At 41.8% G+C, this 20,019-nt stretch overlaps 1 protein-coding gene across 4 annotated transcripts in view; it reads right to left on the bottom strand.

The window, feature by feature from the left end:
• The window catches only part of PHEX (phosphate regulating endopeptidase X-linked), a 209,309-nt gene that overhangs the window by 143,669 nt on the left and 45,621 nt on the right, over nucleotides 1-20,019 (bottom strand). For all 4 annotated transcript variants that reach the window (XM_070291452.1, XM_070291453.1, XM_070291454.1 and 1 more), the window contains 4 exons: nucleotides 13,518-13,586; nucleotides 10,886-11,002; nucleotides 6,598-6,681; nucleotides 5,249-5,394 (listed from right to left, as the gene is read on the bottom strand). In XM_070291452.1, coding sequence (XP_070147553.1) covers nucleotides 5,249-5,394; nucleotides 6,598-6,681; nucleotides 10,886-11,002; nucleotides 13,518-13,586 — 416 coding nt within the window. The remainder of the gene's footprint in view (nucleotides 1-5,248; nucleotides 5,395-6,597; nucleotides 6,682-10,885; nucleotides 11,003-13,517; nucleotides 13,587-20,019) is intronic.

Below are 20,019 nucleotides of genomic sequence, written 5' to 3'. Positions count from 1 at the left end.
AGACACAGCATGATGCAACTATGTTGGGGTCTTAGATTTTTCTGCCTTTCCTGCTCCCTTGAAATCACAGTGCTTAAGGCATCTTGTATTACCTCTAACTCCCACAGCACCGCTACAGGAGAGATGTCCTTGTATGCATTTTACATGACAGGAAACTTGAGGCCTAGAACCATGAAGTAACGCCTCAGGATCACATACTCAGTCGGTCTCCAATTTACAATCACCAGATGCCCAGGCCAATTCAATCAGTGTCTCTAGGATGAGACCCAGGACAAATATTATTTTTAAAGAGCCCCAGCTAAGTCCAGGGTGTAACCAAGTTGGAGAACAGGTGTAATAAGCATGTAGTTTCAGGTCATTCCTTTGGATCTTTTGAGTTCACATCCCTAATCCTGAGCAAGACACCAAGAGCTCAGTGTTGGCCAAGTATCCTCCCAGACGCCACGAGGAATGCAAAGAAGGCTAAGACAAGCCTAAGATATGTCTGACTCAAAAGCTTCTGCTTTTCCCCATGCCACACATGGACAGATTAACCCCTCTTGTTCCACAAAGATTTCCTGGTCAGTCAAAACCCTCCAACAAAGGCACTTTCCAAAAATCTGTGGGTATGAAGAAAGAACAGTGTGTGAGGGCTCCATAGGCAAGGCATTATAAGACCACAGCGCCTCTGACAGCTGGAAGCCAGAAGCAGGGAAGCTCGCACAGGGAGACGATGGCGCTGATGAGCTGCTCCAGCATTATAAATAGCTGACAGAGCGCTGGGGAGCACAGCTCTGGAGTGCTAATATTACCACGCCAGGAACAGATCTGACCGGAATGACTGAACGACTGCCGCTTAACGCTCAAAAAACCAAACAAAAAGAAGAATCAGCAATAGTCCTTAGAAATAACACATAGTATCTTTCTCTTTTCAAAAAGCATTTTCAGCAGTATGGTAATTTCCCCCAAATGGCAATCAATAAAGTAGAGGAAAACAAAGGCTCGAGAGAGAGAGAATCCACCACAAAGAGAGCAACGAGAAATCATCTCCCAAAGCCTCTGACGAAGGAGATTTTTTTTAAAGAAGATTTTTCTCACCCTTGTTGTCAATTAGTGACAGCTTATATGTGTACTGTATTGCATTTAAGAGATCATTAAAAAAAAAGGTCATGAAGATCTTCTCTGAGCCTCAAGACAATGCTATGGGGTGGTTATTATTATTATTCCAATTTTCAGACAAATAAAACAAAGATCCAAGGTCAAAGGACTTCTAAGCAAGTGTCAAATCTAGGACTAACATTTGGATCTTCAGATTCCACAGCTTGCATTTGCTTCTCTGAGCCAAACCATCTGAGGTAAGCCAAACAGGTACCTCTCAAAGGTTCTCAAAGCTGAAGAGCTCTTCCTAAACCCTAGAGGCTGCCCAGAGGTATGCAGCGTCAGCATCACCTGAGAATTCCTTGGCCTCCCCCAAGATCTACTGAATCAGAAATTGTTGCCTCTTTTTTTTTTTTCTTTCTCTCTCTCTTTTTGGCCGTGCTGCACAGCATGTGGAACCTTAGTTCCCTGACCCGGGATCATGCCCACACCTTCTGCAGTGGAAGAGCAGAGTCTTAACCACTGGACTGCTAGGAAGGTCCAGAAACCCCTCAAAGGCAACATCCAGGTTAATGTTAGTCTCATCACCCAACATGCTCAACATCTTCCCTTTCCACTCTCCCCTACCTGAAAAACTCCTCCTTATCCTTTGGAGTCCTGCTTCTATGTCACCTCCCAGATAGTGGTCATGAGGCCATCTGGTTAACTTCTAGAAATTTTAGGAAGAATCTTCTATGTGAGAAGTACCATACTAGGCCATGATGTTATAAAAACAATTACAGGAGTGTCCACCATCAAATGTTCACTGTTTCATGGGGGTGAGGGAGAGGAGCAAACCAAAAAATTAGATAATTTATTTGATATTTCGGTCTTGGGCACAAAGCTAGACTCTATTTCCCGTCTTCTCTTGCAGTTAAATTGGTCATGTGACTGAGTTCTGGTCAACGGAATGGACACATACCACTTCAAGGCCTTCCCATAAAACCTCCTATGCAATCCTCTACTCTCTTTCCCTATCCAGCAGCTGAATGGAGAAGATTCCAAAAAGCCAGATGAAGGCAGAACCACAAGATGGAAGGAGTCTGAGTTCCTGAGTCCCTGCTTAGAGGAAAGCTGCCTTACAGGGACAGCCATGCTGGACATTCCAGAAGCACAGGGTACAATCGTCATGATACAAACCAGTAAGTGTAGAGGTGCTTATTACAGTGACTGGTATGTCCTGACTAATAAAGTAACTATGGGAACCCAAGGGCACATTTCCTTGACCACTCTTGTGCTACAATCCAAGGAGAGGATCAAAGATGGTCAGCAGTCTAAAAAACTTGCTGTGGGGACTTCCCTGGTGGTGCAGTGGATAAGAATCCGCCTGCCAATGCAGGGAACAGGGGACATGGGTTCAATCCCTGGTTTGGGAAAATCCCACATGCTGTGGAACAACTAAGCCCACATGCCACAACTACTGAAGCCTGTGCACTCTAGAGCCAGTTCTCCACAACAAGAGAAGCCACCACAATGAGAAGCTCGCACAATGCAACGAAGAATAGCCCCTGCTTGCCGCAAATAAACCCCATCCAAAGCAAAAAGAACCTAATGCAGTCAAAAATAAATAAATAATAGATTAAAAAAGCAGTTTAAAAATAAATAAACATGGTCTTTAAAAAAACTTACTGTGCTCTGCAAATAAAGTGTTCTCAAAATTCTCAAGAAGCATACAGCGTTTTGAAATCTCAACATACACACAATACAAGTTGGTTTTGATGAATCAGTTGCTAAAGAGTAAACTATGTGACAGAGAGTTGAAAGTTTCAAAATATCTGCAAATCATCTTATGTTACGGACATAATGTCTGCAGTTAATTTTTCTATTTACATTTCTTCCACTGTAGTTCACTATGCTTACATCTAAATTATCATTTTGATAAGAACCAGATTAAAATCTCCCTTCAGTCATAGTCTTTCTTTGCCCCTTTTGTCATGACAGATCCTGCAGTTCTAAAGCGTAATCACCACCAAAGAGATTATCTAATACAGTAAACCAAGGCCCAATCTATTATTCCCTGGTTGTCAATAAGGCTTTTGTGGAAGTAAAATGAGTATAGTTTCAAAAATTATCTACTAATTTACAACTGAAGATAATACAGACACTGGAAGAAACCAACTCATTAAGTTCTGGAGAATGCATACATAGGATGGAAACTCCATCTTTCAACAGAAATTACCACAATTTAAAAAGTGTTGAGTAACTCAATGGCACAGGAGTACAAAATCATTGGGGTCATATTTTACAAAATTTCAGAGCTAGGAAGTACACATGAAAAAGTTTTTAAAGCAGTGAATCTCCCCCAAAAAAACTAATCATAAGATTCCTGGGGTGCTTGTTAAAATACAGATTTCTAGGCCTCACTCCAGATCTATAGAGGACGACTGCTAGAATCTCTATTTTTACCAGAGGCCCAAGGTGATGCTGTTGGCATTACTGATCCACAGATCACACTTGGAATATCAAGGTTTCACCCCACACAGAATCTGAAATGAATTTATTATTTCTACTCTCCCTTTTCTGTGGGCTTACTTTTCCGTATGCTTTCTTCAATGAACAACACATAGTTTTTATTTTAAGAAAATAGCATCTTAAAAAGAAGAGCTCTTCAAACCTGTCTAAATGTTTTCATAGGTGGGGATGGATGCTAAATTTTATTTCCAGGACTTCTCTAGGTGCCTCTTTTTTTCACATAATTCCTGGCAACATAACCTTGTCTAAGTCCAAATAAGTAATTATGGTTTGGAGGACTTCCCTGGTAGTCCAGTGGCTAAGACGCCATGCTCTGAATGCTGGGGGTCTGGGTTTGATCTCTGGTCAGGACACTAGATCCCACATGCTGCAACTAAGACCTGACACAGTCAAACAAATATTTTTTAAAATAAAATATGATTTTTAATCATGGTTCAGCAATTAGCTTATTAAACTGTGATTGTGAACTCTTTGACCTTCCTGTGCTTCATTTTCTGTAGTCAAATCTGAATGGCTTCATGAGGATGCAAACTTCTCTTTCCTGATCTAAAATATGACACAAATGAAACTATCTATGAAATAAAAATAGAATCATGGACATAGAGAACAGACTAATGGTTGCGAAGGGGTTGGGGGAGAGATGGAGTAGGAGGCTGCAGTTAGCAGATGTAAGCTTTTATATATGGAATGGAGAAACAACAAGGTCCTACTGTATAGCACAGAGAACTATAGTCAATATCCTATGATGAACAATAATGAAAAAGAATATTATAAAATGTATATAGAGATAGAACTGAATCACTTTGCTGTACAGCAGCAATTAACATAACAACGTAAATCAACTACATGCCAATTAAAAAATTATCTTTCCTGAACATTTTTAGAATTTCCTTGCTTTGTAGTGCCAAAGGAACAAAGCAACAAATTCTAAAATATTGTTTAAAAAAAGAAAAACCTGACAGTTCCTGACAGTCTTTCACCAGTCTAATTTTTCTACAGCTTTCTGAGTGGTCTTAAGTCTTTTCAGTATTGGTGAAGTGAAGTGAAGTCGCTCAGTCGTGTCCGACTCTTTGCAACCCCATGGACTCTAGACTATCAGGCTCCTCCGTCCATGGGATTTTCCAGGCAAGAGTACTGGAGTGGATTGCCATTTCCTTCTCCAGGGGATCTTCCCGACCCAGGAATAGAACCCAGGTTTCCCGCATTGCAGGCAGATGCTTTGCCATCTGAGCCACCAGGGAAGCCTTTGGTTTATTGACACAAAGTGACTTATTGACTTAAAAGAAGAAGGAAGAAAAAAACAGCCAAAGACCAAGAATGAAGTAGAGGAAAAACAAAGATGTTCATATAGAAATCTCAAAAAATAACATCACTATATAACTAGCTTCCAAAACTAATAAACAATTTAGGCTTTCAGAGGGAATATGGAGAAAGATCAGAAATAAGAGGCAAAAACATTGTATATTTGTTGCCATTGTAGTAAATAAACTACACCAGATGATGGTCTCAGCTCGTTTGTCATAAAGGACACCACAACTTTCCCCAAGACTTTTCGATATAACTTTCTTTAAAAATAGTTTTCAAAGGACAAGAGGGGGAAGACCTTATAATTTCAAAGGAAAAATAAAAGTCACAGTAAAATGCACAAGAAAGCTCTTACTTCTTCCTCTCAGAGCCTAATATCCTAAACAAATCCTTAAAGTATTGAGGGACACGGACCACCACGTTCTCTGAGGGGCCAATGTCTTTTAGTTCAGGGTAGAGTCTGACGTCGATGACCTTCTTGATGTAGCTCAGCCAGTCGAACTGAGGAAGAGAAAGACAAAAAAACACAGTGAGAGAACCTCTGCTGGGAAACAATCAAGGAGGAAGGCAACCAGATCAGTAGAATGTAATCCATGGCTTGTGATCTCAGACCAAATAAACATCCAACTGCTCAAATCTAGAAGATAAATGCCTGATCACTGCCACCCAGATCAGACTTGCTGGCTGAAGCATAAGTGGAACACGTGTCTGTGCTATCTGCGTATGGACCACGTGTGTGCACATACCCAGCAGCACATGCACTCACGTCCCTGGCCCCTCCTGCACGCTCATCCTCCCCTCTCCTCCTCCCACCTTCCCTTCTGCTCTCTCTCTCTCTTCATCCCTCTTGCAGTAGCACTCACCTCCCTTCTCCCTGTACTCGGCCCCATTCCGCACTCATTCACTCTCCTGTCCCCATAGACATAGATGCCCCGTGACATTTCTGCTCCTCCCTCTGGCACAGCCTTTCTTACACAGAGGGAAGCAAACAACAACACAGAGTAACACATGTCTCCCCTTCATAGCATCACTGTCTTGGCATTTTGACCTGGCTACCTAGAAAGTCCTTTCCAGGCTTTTCCTTTTCTTTGCTCCCCTGCCTGCCTCCACTAGTGAAATGGAAAGCCAGTCACTCACTTGCCCAGCCTACCCTGTAAGGAGGTAGTCCCACATGCCCCAGTTTTACTCAGTAAGAAATAAAGGGATGACACGTGGAAAGGCTTTGGTTTTTCCTGGTAGAAGAGTTAAACATGGCCCATACTGGGGCTTGCCCCTTCTTCCTGCTCTGAAGACAGATGTAACATATGCAGCTATGGCAGCCACCTTACAACCCTGAGTCATCAAATATGCAGTCAAAAAGCCAACATGCTAAAAAGAGTGGAGTGGAAAGAAAGAACTTGGATCTTTGACAACGTTGGGCAACAGCTAAACCAACACCAACAGCAACCTATGTCTAGACTTTTGTCTATATAAGGAAATAGGCTTTAAGTTTTTAGGCCACTCTTGGAAAAGTTTTCTGTTCCATAGAGCAGACAGCATCCCAATGAATACACAAGGGATATTTTATGTGATGACTGACAGAGATGGCGATGAGCAAGAAGACCAATGGTAGCTTTTATGAGGCAAAATTTGACACACAGATGAAACAGAATTGCTTGTCAAATGACCAGTTGAGATACAATTTCCTGGACTGCTTTCACTAACCTGGGGAATCATAGCACTCAGCTGGGAGATATTCATTTTGTTGTACATGGCTTCACTGGTTCGGTTTTCATGTGGAATCATTATCTGGTGGAAAGAAACTTTGGTTATTTTTTTCAAACAAACCATTTCTAACTGCATAGCTACTTCCTACATGTGCCAAAACATCTATATAGTATCATAAACTTTTTCAAGATTTTGGTGTGGTGTCGAACCTGGGAGAGAGGAGGGGGAAAAAAATCACTTTAGCCAGGATTAAGAAAATAAAAAGAAACTTTCCTTTCCTGTTCAGTGTGAAACATTGGACTTGGTACAAAAATAACTACTCAAATCCCTCCCTAACCTTTCATGTGGATGGACAAAATCTATTACTGGCTTGGGGTAGATAGCCATGCTAAGATCAGGCAATTTGAGACAAACATCCCCTGTCCACAGGTAGTATCCAGGTAACAGCCTCTACAGTTCATAAACTACAGACCAACCCTTCATTCCCAGGGGAACATTCTCGCTAAGAGCACTAGACTATCTGAACAGCACTGCCACCGGTGATTGTTGTGTCAACAGTTTCATCCTTCACGTCCCTTCTCCTCTCTGGTTTCTCTGGCCCAGAAATTTCCCTGGCCCCACTGCTGAAGGTATGGGTTCAGTTACCACCCAGACATATTTCCACATCTGCTTCTCCAGCCCTGACCCTTCACACTCCCATTCCCAACACGTGTGCTCCTGGTAATTTTGGCAACATCAAATCGAAGCTTCTAGGCTCTGCCATATTTAATCTGAGAAGAGCAGAAACAATCATCTTCCTCAAGGGCCATCTTAATCACTTCTGCAAACAGGCAGTAGCTCCTCATACCGCTCAACACATCATGATTTTGCCTTCAGGCCCTCCATCATCTGATTCCCCTGCATTAAACTTGCCACCTTCCAACTCACACAGGACTCTCCTACCCTTGCACTCCTGTCCACTATCACTAACCTCATGGTTTGAACCGGAAGTCAAGACTTCGCTTGTAATTCATTTTCTGTTGCAAGTCTTTCCAATTAAACTCCACTTGGCTCCAATCCCAGGGGCTATGCCATCAACAAGACCTCCCCTTAGGCACGCATCTCTCTAGTTGGGATTAGCTGAATGCACACTTCATGGCTGTGTTTACAAGGACTTTTGGGGGGCTTGGCGAAGTTGTCCTGTCTCCCCAGCTTTAGAAGTCTGCCTGGGATGATGTGCCCCACTAATTCTGAAGGTCCCTAATGACCTGGGATGTAAGATATACAGATGAGTATTATCAGCTGGCAAAAACCCCAAGCGCCATGGATTTGTCAAGATAAACTCACAGAAGGCTGAGTGGCAGACATCTGCCGCCTCTTCCCTTCAGTGCCCTCAGCTTCTCCCTCCTCACCATCCATGGAGAGACTTCCTGTAGCTCACAGGCAACCTCCTGCCTCCATTTCAATCACTGCTTCAGAGAATGTCCACACTCTTCCTCACTCTACTCAGACTCATAGGCCCAGGTTGGAGCCCTTTGGCCTTAGAGCTGTTTTCAGCTCTGCCAGCTCCTTCCTCCACCCCACGGATTTGTCATTTCATTTAGCCTCTTGACCATTCCCAGTCTTGCCTCGGCCCAGCTGTTTTGAGTTCCCTTTTTGGTTCAGATCCCTGGCTCAGGGCAAGGCCTTTCCCGCTGTATCAGAGCTTCAGTCCAAATGAGGTCTCTGGGTCTCCAATTTGCCTGGGAAGGGAATCCAGATGGCCTCTAGACACAGCAGAGAGGTCCAGTCTTCGACTCCAGAACATCTGCAGCAGTCTTTGCCATCTTCAAAGGTGACACACAGGAAGGGACTGTATGTACTGTATGTGCTGTGACTAGCGGGTCTGGAGAAAGACACACATGTACACCACGCCAGCCAAGAGGCCGACTCCTCCAGACCCTGTCCATCAGCCCGCTTCCACCTTGCCACCCCACAACACCTCGCCAAACACAAAACCAAACAGCGCTTGGACTCCTAAGCACTTCAAGAATTTTACCAACTTCTATTATAAAAGACTACCAACAAATACACCACCACTTCTTGATAAAAGTATCATTTTTTTTTTCACTACAGTATAACTCCCCAAGCAGATTTCATCATATGTGTTCCATCCAGTCCTGAGGACGTATAAAGATTTTATACTTTGGTTCTTCTAGAAAAATTATTCTTTGAACAAAGCTAACCATTTAGGATTTCTCATTAGTCTCCCTCAAGTTTGTTCTTAGGTCTTTTTGTCTCCACCATGAGCCTGAAAGAATTTAAAAGGTGATTTACATCCACACACATATGGACACCTTATCTTTGACAAAGGAGGCAAGAATATACAATGGAGTAAAGACAATCTCTTTAACAAGTGGTGCTGGGAAAACTGGTCAACCACTTGTAAAAGAATGAAACTAGATCACTTTCTAACACCGTACACAAAAATAAACTCAAAATGGATTAAAGATCTAAATGTAAGATCAGAAACTATAAAACTCCTAGAGGAGAACATAGGCAAAACACTCTCAGACATAAATCACAGCAGGATCCTCTATGATCCACCTCCCAGAATTCTGGAAATAAAAGCAAAAATAAACAAATGGGATCTAATTAAAATTAAAAGCTTCTGCACAACAAAGGAAAATATAAGCAAGGTGAAAAGACAGCCTTCTGAATGGGAGAAAATAATAGCAAATGAGGCAACTGACAAACAACTAATCTCAAAAATATACAAGCAACTTATGCAGCTCAATTCCAGAAAAATAAACGACCCAATCAAAAAATGGGCCAAAGAACTAAATAGACATTTCTCCAAAGAAGACATACGAATGGCTAACAAACACATGAAAAGATGCTCCACATCACTCATTATTAGAGAAATGCAAATCAAAACCACAATGAGGTACCACTTCACACCAGTCAGAATGGCTGCGATCCAAAAATCTGCAAGCAATAAATGCTGGAGAGGGTGTGGAGAAAAGGGAACCCTCCTACACTGTTGGTGGGAATGCAAACTAGTACAGCCACTATGGAGAACAGTGTGGAGATTCCTTAAAAAATTGCAAATAGAACTACCTTATGACCCAGCAATCCCACTCCTGGGCATACACACCGAGGAAACCAGAATTGAAAGAGACACATGTACTCCAATGTTCATCGCAGCACTGTTTATAATAGCCAGGACATGGAAACAACCTAGATGTCCATCAGCAGATGAATGGATAAGAAAGCTGTGGTACATATACACAATGGAGTATTACTCAGCCATTAAAAAGAATTCATTTGAATCAGTTCTGATGAGATGGATGAAACTGGAGCCAATTATACAGAGTGAAGTAAGCCAGAAAGAAAAACACCAATACAGTATACTAACACATATATATGGAATTTAGAAAGATGGCAATGACAACCCTGTATGCAAGACAGGAGAAAGGACACAGATGTGTATAACGGACTTTTGGACTCAGAGGGAGAGGGTGAGGGTGGGATGATTTGGGAGAATGGCATTCTAACATGTATACTATCATGTAAGAATTGAATCGCCAGTCTATGTCTGATGCAGGGTGCAGCATGCTTGGGGCTGGTGCATGGGGATGACCCAGAGAGATGTTGTGGGGAGGGAGGTGGGAGGGGGGTTCATGTTTGGGAACGCATGTAAGAATTAAAGACTTTAAAAATAAATAAATAAAATAAATTTTTTTTTAAAAAAAGGTGATTTACACAGAACACAGCATATGACACAATGACATTCATGAAAGTAGGGCAAGAAAAGAATGAAAACCAGGGCTGGGTATAAGAACTAATACATACTTACCAGCCTGCCCTATACACTTTCTACATCAAATTATGTGACTAGACTTCCCAAAGCCTCAGTCTTAGATGAGACTGATTCTGCATCAGAATGGTGTAAAGAGTAAACTAGACTAAAAATAACTTTCCACTTAAGCCAAATTCATACAGATTTATCAAATGCATATTCTTCAGTTGAGGCCAAACAGGCATTTCCCTGGGAAAACAGAGAGAGCCTCCCCCTGCTGCTGTTCTTTGTCCACTGCTGACGAGCACGTGGACACTGACTGGGCTTCAAGCAGAGGCGGAAGAAGAGTTCTTCTCTCTGTTATGGTTTTTCTTCCTGCTACTTCCCAGAAAGGGGTGCTATGAGTTCTATCTTGGACCCAAAGGACAATGCCACAAAATGATTTTTTATATATATTCTCATGCAAGATATATCACCTTTAAAATAAGGAGAAGGAAAAGAAAAAGATTTTAGATGAAGACTTACCTCAGCTATCTTTATTTCCAACCTAAGCACCGACTTCATGTCATGCTCTGCTCGGGAGCTATTAGCTCCCAAAAGTACAGCAGTATCCACCATGAATTTGTAAAGGGCATCCCGATACTGTAAGAGATAAAGAAGCAAGGGACCATGACAAGAGTCTATTAGGGAAGTATGTTTGAGGAACACAGAAGAGCAGAAACAGCAGGTGGAAATAAATGCCCATCATTTTCACTCTGTACTCAAAGTATGGTATAAGCATTATGCAATACCAACCACTCATCTACCACTTTGGGACAAAGAAGAATGATGGCTACTTGGGTACTGTTTCCATGACAGACAGAAATGTCCGGCCACCAAGAATCACGAGAACTTGTTTTCTGGCAACCAGTAATATTAAGGATATACGAAACATCTACAAATGAGTCGACTCCTCTTTCCAGGCAAGTGAGACTTTAATATTAAAAAAAAAAAATGGGAAAGAACTGGTTGCTAAAAGCAGGAGGCATGATCACCATGAAGACTAGTGGGAACTGTGATTTATTTTCTTCCAGCTCAATTTACCCATCTCCACACTAAAAACAAAAGACCAGCAATCGAATGGTTTTTTTTTTTTTCCATTTTGTAGGTTTTTACCAAGTTCTCCTCACTAGCTCAGGGAGAAAGGAAAGGAAAGATGAGAAGAATGACGAAGAGAAGTCAAGCAAATGCAGAAGTTCCTCACTGCATGTTCAGGAACCCATTTTCAGGCTATTCACATACTATTGGAGAGGAAGACCTTACTTTGTGGGAGTTGAGGAATCTTGTGTGTGTGTGTCAGGGGGTAAGGGTGGGTCCCTTCTCCTTTCAGGTACATTTTAAGAACTCAGCACACCAGGTATTAAACTGTTTCATAGTTATGCTATGGGAATAAGATTCCCTAATATACACCTTGATTCTGCAAAGCTATTCTTATAATGCTTATGACTCCGAGACCTGCACAGTGCTTGGCATATAGCAGGCCCTTAATAAATATTTGTTTAATCAGTAAGCAAGCCTCACAGAGAGTCATAATTAGAAATGTTTTGCAATTTCCAGTTAAATTCCAAAAATATTTATTCGATCAACACATATGCAAGATGTCTTGCTAGGCCTTCTGTGCACATGGAGGGAGTACAGATGAAAAATCAAATAATACTTAAGTCTAGTTCCCAGTGTGTGATCCTGGGAGGGAGATAAACACGTCATTACTAACTGTAACACCAGCAACACCAAAATAAAGTCTTTACTGAAGCTGCTAAGTGCTTGAAAACTCAAGAACTAGCGAATTCTAGCCTCGAGAAACCAGGGAGAGAGTTTTTTAAAGGGGACAGATTCAGGAGCAGGGGCGTCCTTCTGAGAGATGTGCGAGCTGCCTTTGTTGGGGGAAGAATAAAGAGAGGTGAGACAGCAAAAGTGGTTTGGGACTAGGCTGTAAAGAGGCTTTGAACTCCCTCTAAGGAATACAGAGTCTAACTTGTGAGCAAAAGCACACTGGGAGGTGTACTTTGAGAGCTTGCCAAGTGCTGCTAAGGAGGTAATGGAATGAAGGGGAGGGGGAGCAGTTAAAAGGAGACTCAACAAGGATCTGCCCTAGAGCAGTAGGGAGACAAAGGAGGCACCAGGGGGAAGAGATATTTTGAAGGCAGAGCCTACAGGACTGATTGGTTACAGGGCAGGGACAACAGTTCAAGCATGGCTGCCTATCAGGTGGTGACCAAGTAGAAACAGAAGTGCCTCCAGACTGGTAAAAGTTCGTTCTGTCCAATTTCAAGAAGGAAAACTTGCCAACCTTCTTTGATGAGTGTCCTCAGCCAGAAAGTCACTGAGGATCCTGCCCTTCAGGGCCTTCTACATACAGACTTTCCTTTCAGCAAAGGAGCAGGGACTCCGTGAGAGCCAGCACTTCCCCCATCGAAGTCCCTGCCAGGCCAGAAACTCGAGCCTCCCTGGTCAAGGGTCCCCCAGGCCCGAGGCTCCCTTGGAAGTTCAACAAAGGCTCCAAAATGAATTCAAAGTGTCAGGAATAAACCAGCTCTAATCCAATCTCCAGGAAATGACTAGGTTTCCAAGCCAAAGCAAGAAGTTTGAGCAGATTGATCCCATCTGGTTCTCATTAACCTTACGTTAACCTGGGGCACCAATTTAAAAAAACAGATTCCTAGGCCCCACTTCACGTCTACTAAATCCGATTTCCCATGGCTGAGGCCCAAGAATCAACATTTAATAGAAGCTTCCGAGATGATTCTTAAGTAATACAATTTGGGACCCGCTGGTCAACTGGGTGTCCATTCCCACGCTTCTGCAATATACTGAGAGCTGTCCACACTTCTGAGGGCTGGCTGCAGGACCACTCCTAGGTGGCCGCATTTGGTGTGCTGTCTTCCCCACTCAACTATGAGGGCATGGCCCAAGGAGTGCTCAGCCTGCATTTCCAGACTTCCAGAAAACAGGGAGGGCCATTTATCTGCCCAAATAAAAGCCCTTTATTTCCTACATTTGGGGAAATGGTTGTCAAACACCCACACTGCTCCATTTGAGTAAAGAGTTAGGGATTTTAGAACAACTTATGAACCTCACAATGACTGACAAGATGCAGAGTTGAATGAGGAAAACTTACAGACTTGGCTTCCGTGCTGTTATCAAGGTAGTCTTCCCTCACGGCTAGGGAGAGCGCCGCTTGGTCCAGCTGTTGAAACAAAAAACAAAGCATTCTGCTGGCACTGAAAATTCTTCTGTAACATGTTAATGAGTCATGAGATCAGGATCCCTGCCATATTTTGAGTATGTGTCACCATTACTGAAACAATTCAAAGCAAACAGGTGCTGCAGCAATCAATGACAGTTATCAAGTATCAGAGACCTGCCCCTGATTCCCTGATTCATGGTTTCTAACCTTTTGAGTTTCTAACAATACTAAATAGTGTCAAAGCTAAATGACTTTGAAATAGGATTATCTGATTGTCCCCCCTATTTGATGGGTGGAGAAACAAAATCCAGAGAGGTGATTTTACTTTGAGAAATCTTTGCAAACTTTAGAACCCTCTCTGGAAAGTTTAAAATAGGTGATGAAAATACAAATAATGATCAGACAACTAAATATGTATAATTATTATTAGAGAAAATTATAGCATAATTTCTTGAATTAAAACTTTCAGCAGCTTAAAGGTAATCAAAGAGAAGATTATAATCTTTTCCAAAAAATGTGCTAGAATAATAAGATATCCATGTGCCAAAAAAATGAATTTCAAACCGGACCTCATGACCTACACAAAAATTAATATGATATGGATCTAGAACTACATATAAAACCTAATAAAACTTCCAAAATCACTGTGGATTGGTGACTGCACCCATGAAATTCAAAGAAGCTTGCTCCTTGGAAGGAAAGCTATGACAAACCTAGACAGCATATTAAAAAGCAGACACATTACTTTGCCAACAAAGGTCTGTATAGTCAAAGCTATGGTTTTTCCAGTAGTCATGTATGGATGTGAGAGTTGGACCATAAAGAAGGCTGAGTGTCAAACAACTGATGCTTCTGAATTGTGGTGCTGGAAAAGACTCTTGAGAGTCCCTTGGACTGCAAGGAGATCAAACCAGTCAATCCTAAAGGAAATCAACCCTGAATATTCACTGGAAGGATTAATGCTGAGGCTGAAGCTCCATTACTTTGGCCACCTGATATAAAGAGATGACTCACTAGAAAAGACCCTGATGCTGGGAAAGATGAAAGGCAAAAGGAGAAGTGGGGACAGAGGTTGACATGGTTAGATGGCATCACCAACTCAATGGACATGAATCTGATTGAGCAAACTGGGAGACAACGAAAGACAGGGAAGCCTGGAGTGCTGCAGTCCATGGGGTTGCAAAGAGTCGCACACAACTTAGAGACTGAATAGCAACAACAAATAAAACCTCCAGTAAAAATCATATGGGAAAATCTTTGACCTGGGGTTACACGAAGAGTTCTTAGATATGACACCAAAATCAGATACATAAAGGAAAAAATATATTGGACTTCATCATCATTAAACATTTTTGCTCTGTGAAAGACACTGTTAAGAGAATAAAAAAGATAAGCTACAGATAGGGAGAAAATATCTGAAAATCACATATACGACAAAGGACTTGCATCCAGAATATATAAAGAACCCTCATAACTCAATAAGCAAACAAACTGCCCAATTTAAAACTGGACAAAAGATCTGAACAGACATTTCACCCAAGAAAATATTTGAATGGAAAATAAATTTATGAAAGGATGCTTAAAACCACTAGTCATTAGAGAATGTAAATGATACCCACAGTAAAATACCACTATACATCTACTAGGATGGCAAAAACAAAAACCAAAACACTGATAATGTCAGGGACTTCTCTGGCAGTCCAGTGGTTAAGACTTCTCACTTCCACTACGGGGTATAGGTTCAATTTCTGGTTGGGGAACTAAGTTCCCCGTGACTCATGGCATGGCCAAAAAGACAAAACACTGACAATGCCAAGTACTGGTGAGAATGTGGAAAAACTAGTTCGCTCATACACTGTTGGTGGGAATGCAACATGACAGAGTCACTTTGGAAATCAGTCTGATAGCTTCTTACAAAACTGAACATACATATGACCCAGCAATATCACTTCCCAGCCACTTACCAAAGATAAATGAAAACTTCTACTCACACAGAAACCTGCATGTAACTTTATTCATTATTGCCCCAAATCTGAAACAACCCAAATGTCCTTCAACTGGCAAATGGATAAACTGTGACACTCACCCATAAAAAGGGATGAACTACTGGTACATGCAACAATATGGGCATATTTTAATCACATCCCCAAACAAGGCAAAACTACAGGGATGGAGAGAGATGGGGAGAGTGGGTGATTTCAAAAGGGCAACACAAGGTAAATCTGGGGGAAGCGATGGGATGAACTATTGTCTGTCTTGATTATGGCGGTGATTCTGTGACTCCACGCGTGTGTAAAAACTTACAGACTTGTGCTTCACAAAAAGTGAATTTAACTGTAAGTAAAATTTTAAATAAATAAAAATTTTAAAGTTCCAGAACTTCCTCTAAATTTCTGGCTGTTCTTTCTTGAGTATAAGCAACTGCCCAAAGACTGAATAAAACTGAACCTGACATCAAACTTTCTACCTTAAATCTTATCCACACATTTAAAAAGTTAAGCTAAGTGGGGGGAAAAGATGTTTTCATAACATCGACCTTGCCTGGGTGTATTGCTAAAAACCTCAAATTATTGTGTTCAACCTTCTTCTCTAATTGGCCCCAAACAACCAAGTCACAAGCCAGCCTGGCTTCATCATATTCCAATTCCCAATACACCACCCCTTCTTCCAAAAATTAAGTAAGCCAGGAACATGAAACACGATATTATGATTAAGATGCTTTGGCTTTCAATTAGAGTTGAACCACTTGGAGAATTTTTTGAGCTTTAGTCTCAAAGGAAAGGAAACTGTGTAGACAATATCAAGAAAGCCAAAGCTTCCCTCTGATGAAGTGAAGTTAAATCCATTTATTGTAAAAGTTTAGACAATTCAAGTGAAGTTAACGGACCTGTTTTAAATCTTCAGATTGTGACAGTTCCGAGGGAACCTCTCTATATATGAAACCGATTGAATAAGGTTAGTTAGCTAAAACTAGAAACAGACAAACACTTGAGGCAAAAGACTTTCTCAAGAGGCCAATATTAGGACACTATGTTATTTGAGGTTTTTTAATCCATGCATTTGTAACTGATCTTAATATTACAAGTAGAAAACAAAACACGTGTTTAGGAAATCTGATACCCTGGACTGAAATATGAATTTTTTTTTCTCTGACTGAAATGACACACAGGTTAGGAAACAAAACAGTAATACAAGAAGAAACATCTCACACATTATGATGTAGTTATAGGACAAAAAAGAAAAACTTTATCTCCAGGAGAGTCTGTCCTTATCATCCCTACAGATTTTACTAAGAGTCGCACAGATGCAGGCTGCTGGGTGATGATCACTTCAAGTCGCTGTTCTGGTAACACATACTGACACAACTTTGACCTTCCAAACACTCTTTCAGGATCACAGATATTCCAAAGTCTTTTATTGTCCCTTAAATTCTCATTCTTGCTATCTCCTTACACAAAATGAACCCAAACACATGTAGCAAGATATATTCTGAGGCATTAATCTGCCATCTCATGTATTTTTGTTTTTCCTTTCTCCCATTTAAGTCTGTGGCAAATTTTGTGTCATCCTGCCACGGGGGAACTTAGAGCACCATCATGTAGCTTTGAGCAGCCCCAGCTTGCCAAAACACATGTCCTCGGCACGGGAATACCCATTGGAAGAGTGCCTTTTTTCTTCACCCAAAGATACCACCTAAGAGTATGCCCACAGTGATGTGCCTTCCCAAAGCAGGTTTGTTTTTTTTTTCCCTTATCCCCAGGGGTTTGTGGGATAAGAAAAGCCTAGAACATTGAAGAACATAGCAATAGAATGTGATGGAAAAGGAAGTCTAAATGCATTGAGGGAGAAGAGTTTAGGGTTAAGAGAGAGTTCTCCCAGAGCAGAAAGAAGACCTTTGAGGCAGTAAAAGAAGTCAGAGTTTCTTGTGAGCAGAGGGACCAGTCAATGTCCCTAGAAAATGGCAGGATTTGAGAGGGAGTTGGGGGCCCAGGGCCCCAGCAGCAGAGAGGCACAGCTGAAGGGGCCACAGGGGCTGGGATGGCAGGTTTCCTTTCAGAAATAGATAACTGATGATCACAGGGTCTCCAGTCTCCTAGGACAGGGGTCCCCAACCGCCAGGATCTAATGACTGATATCTGAGGTGGAGCAAATATAATCATAATAGAAATAAAGTGACAATAAATGTAATGGACTTGAATCATCCCTCACTCCCAGTCCATGGAAAAACGGTCTTCCAAGAAACTGGTCCCTGGTGCCAAAAGGGTTGGGGATCACTGCCTTAGGAGAAGGCTGAGAAATGAAGTAGCTGCCAAGTGAGGAAGGGTCTAGACTGGCTCACTTTCCAACTAGAAGGTGCGGTGGGAGTTCAGCGACAGAGATGAGACTGACTAAAGAAAAATGCCTGTTTCTTGTGCATCTGATTTTGAGATCTGAGATGTATGTTTGGCACAAAAATTGAAGAGAAACATTCCCTAAATGGTTCTGACAAGCCACCTGATCATGATGTAAGAGAAAGGTACCTTTTGCCATGTGCTACTGTGCACCAGTATCTATCCTGTGAATTGTCAGCAAGGTCATCCCATTGAAATCTCATAACAACAGCGAAAAGCAAATTCAAATCAACCTTTCATTACACCTGGGGAAAATGAGACTGAGAGAGGTGAAACAGCCTGCACAAAGACATTCAGTGAGTAGATCACAAAGCCAAGTCTCAATCTCTTTAAAAACCAAAGCCTACTCTTTTTCCCACTACGGTAGTGGTTTTCAAATTCTGTTCCACAAAACTTAAAAGGTGCTTCATGGGCTCCAAATATTCAACTAGATTTTTTTTTTTTTAGAGTTTTAACTACTTCTAACAAAAGCAACACTCACAAATTTTACAACATTGGCAGCCATCGATATGCTAGTTCTTGTTATCAGGTTCATTGGGCTTTATGCAGATCTCAGAAGAAAGCTGTTCCTACCAATACCTAGATATATGCTTGAATTTCTAGCAGCTGCATCATGGTTAGAAAGACTGTAGCTCTAACCTGTTACTTCAGGTGTGTGAATAGCCCCTCATACAAAATGGTATGAACAGGGATATACCTAAAAGCAAACACACACTGCACTCAAAATGCCAGGTCATGCTCAAACACATTAGCTTGGAAGAAGCTGCCACCTTGGCAAAGGAGAGCAGCAGTAAGCACAAGAGTACCTCCTTACATTTGAAAAGTGCTCTATTATTGACAGTTCAGTGTCCCTAGGATCAGTTTAACTGAATAATAAGCCTGCAAGGCAAGCTGTTAAAAATTGATTACTGTGATCCTCTATTACTCATGTTTCCCATAAGCTGATATTCAAACTACAGGCTTGATTAGACCCAAGTTCTTTTTTTTTTTTTTTTCCTGTTCTTTTGGCATCATTGGTGGTAGCTTATGCTTCCCACTGCATAGTATCAGGAGGCACACAAAATCTGGTTGTCCCTCTTTTAGCAATGGCCTACCATTGATATCTGGGTTCATCTGATATCAGCCTGCCCTCTCCTGAATTTTCCCATCAACCATTCATCTAATAGTTTTAGCAGCCATTGATGACAGTTGCTTGGATCCTTTTATTCATTCAGTTCAGCTCAGTCGCTCAGTCGTGTCCGACTCTTTGCGACCCCATGAATCTCAGCACGCAAGGCCTCCCTGTCCATCACCAACTCTCAGAGTTCACTCAGACTCACGTCCATCAAGTCAGTGATGCCATCCAGCCATCTCATCCTCTGTCATCCCCTTCTCCTCCTGCCCCCAATCCCTCCCAGTATCAGAGTCTTTTCCAATGAGTCAACTCTTTGCATGAGGTGGCCAAAGTACTGGAGTTTCAGCTTTAGCATCATTTCTTCCAAAGAAATCCCAGGGCTGATCTCCTCCAGAATGGACTGGTTGGACCTCCTTGCAGTCCAAGGGACTCTCAAGAGTCTTCTCCAACACCACAGTTCAAAAGCATCAATTCTTCAGTGCTCAGCCTTCTTCACAGTCCAACTCTCACATCCATACATGACTACTGGAAAAACAATAGCCTTGACTAGACGGACCTTAGTCGGCAAAGTAATGTCTCTGCTTTTGAATATGCTATCTAGGTTGGTCATAACTTTTCTTCCCAGGAGTAAGCGTCTTTTAATTTCATGGCTGCAGTCACCATCTGCAGTGATTTTGGAGCCCCAAAAAATAAAGTCTGACGCTGTTTCCACTGTTTCCCCATCTATTTCCCATGAAGGGATGGGACCAGATGCCATGATCTTCATTTTCTGAATGTTGAGCTTTAAGCCAACTTTTTCACTCTCCTCTTTCACTTTCATCAAGAGGCTTTTTAGTTCCTCTTCACTTTCTGCCATAAGGGTGGTGTCATCTGCATATCTGAGGTTATTGGTATTTCTCCCGGTAATCTTGATTCCAGCTTGTGTTTC

This window comes from Ovis canadensis, chromosome X (genome assembly GCF_042477335.2).
Source record: "Ovis canadensis isolate MfBH-ARS-UI-01 breed Bighorn chromosome X, ARS-UI_OviCan_v2, whole genome shotgun sequence".
Lineage (NCBI taxonomy): Eukaryota > Metazoa > Chordata > Mammalia > Artiodactyla > Bovidae > Ovis > Ovis canadensis.
The sequence above is the reverse complement of the archived record's forward strand: the minus strand, read 5'-3'. Positions and strand labels throughout refer to the sequence as shown.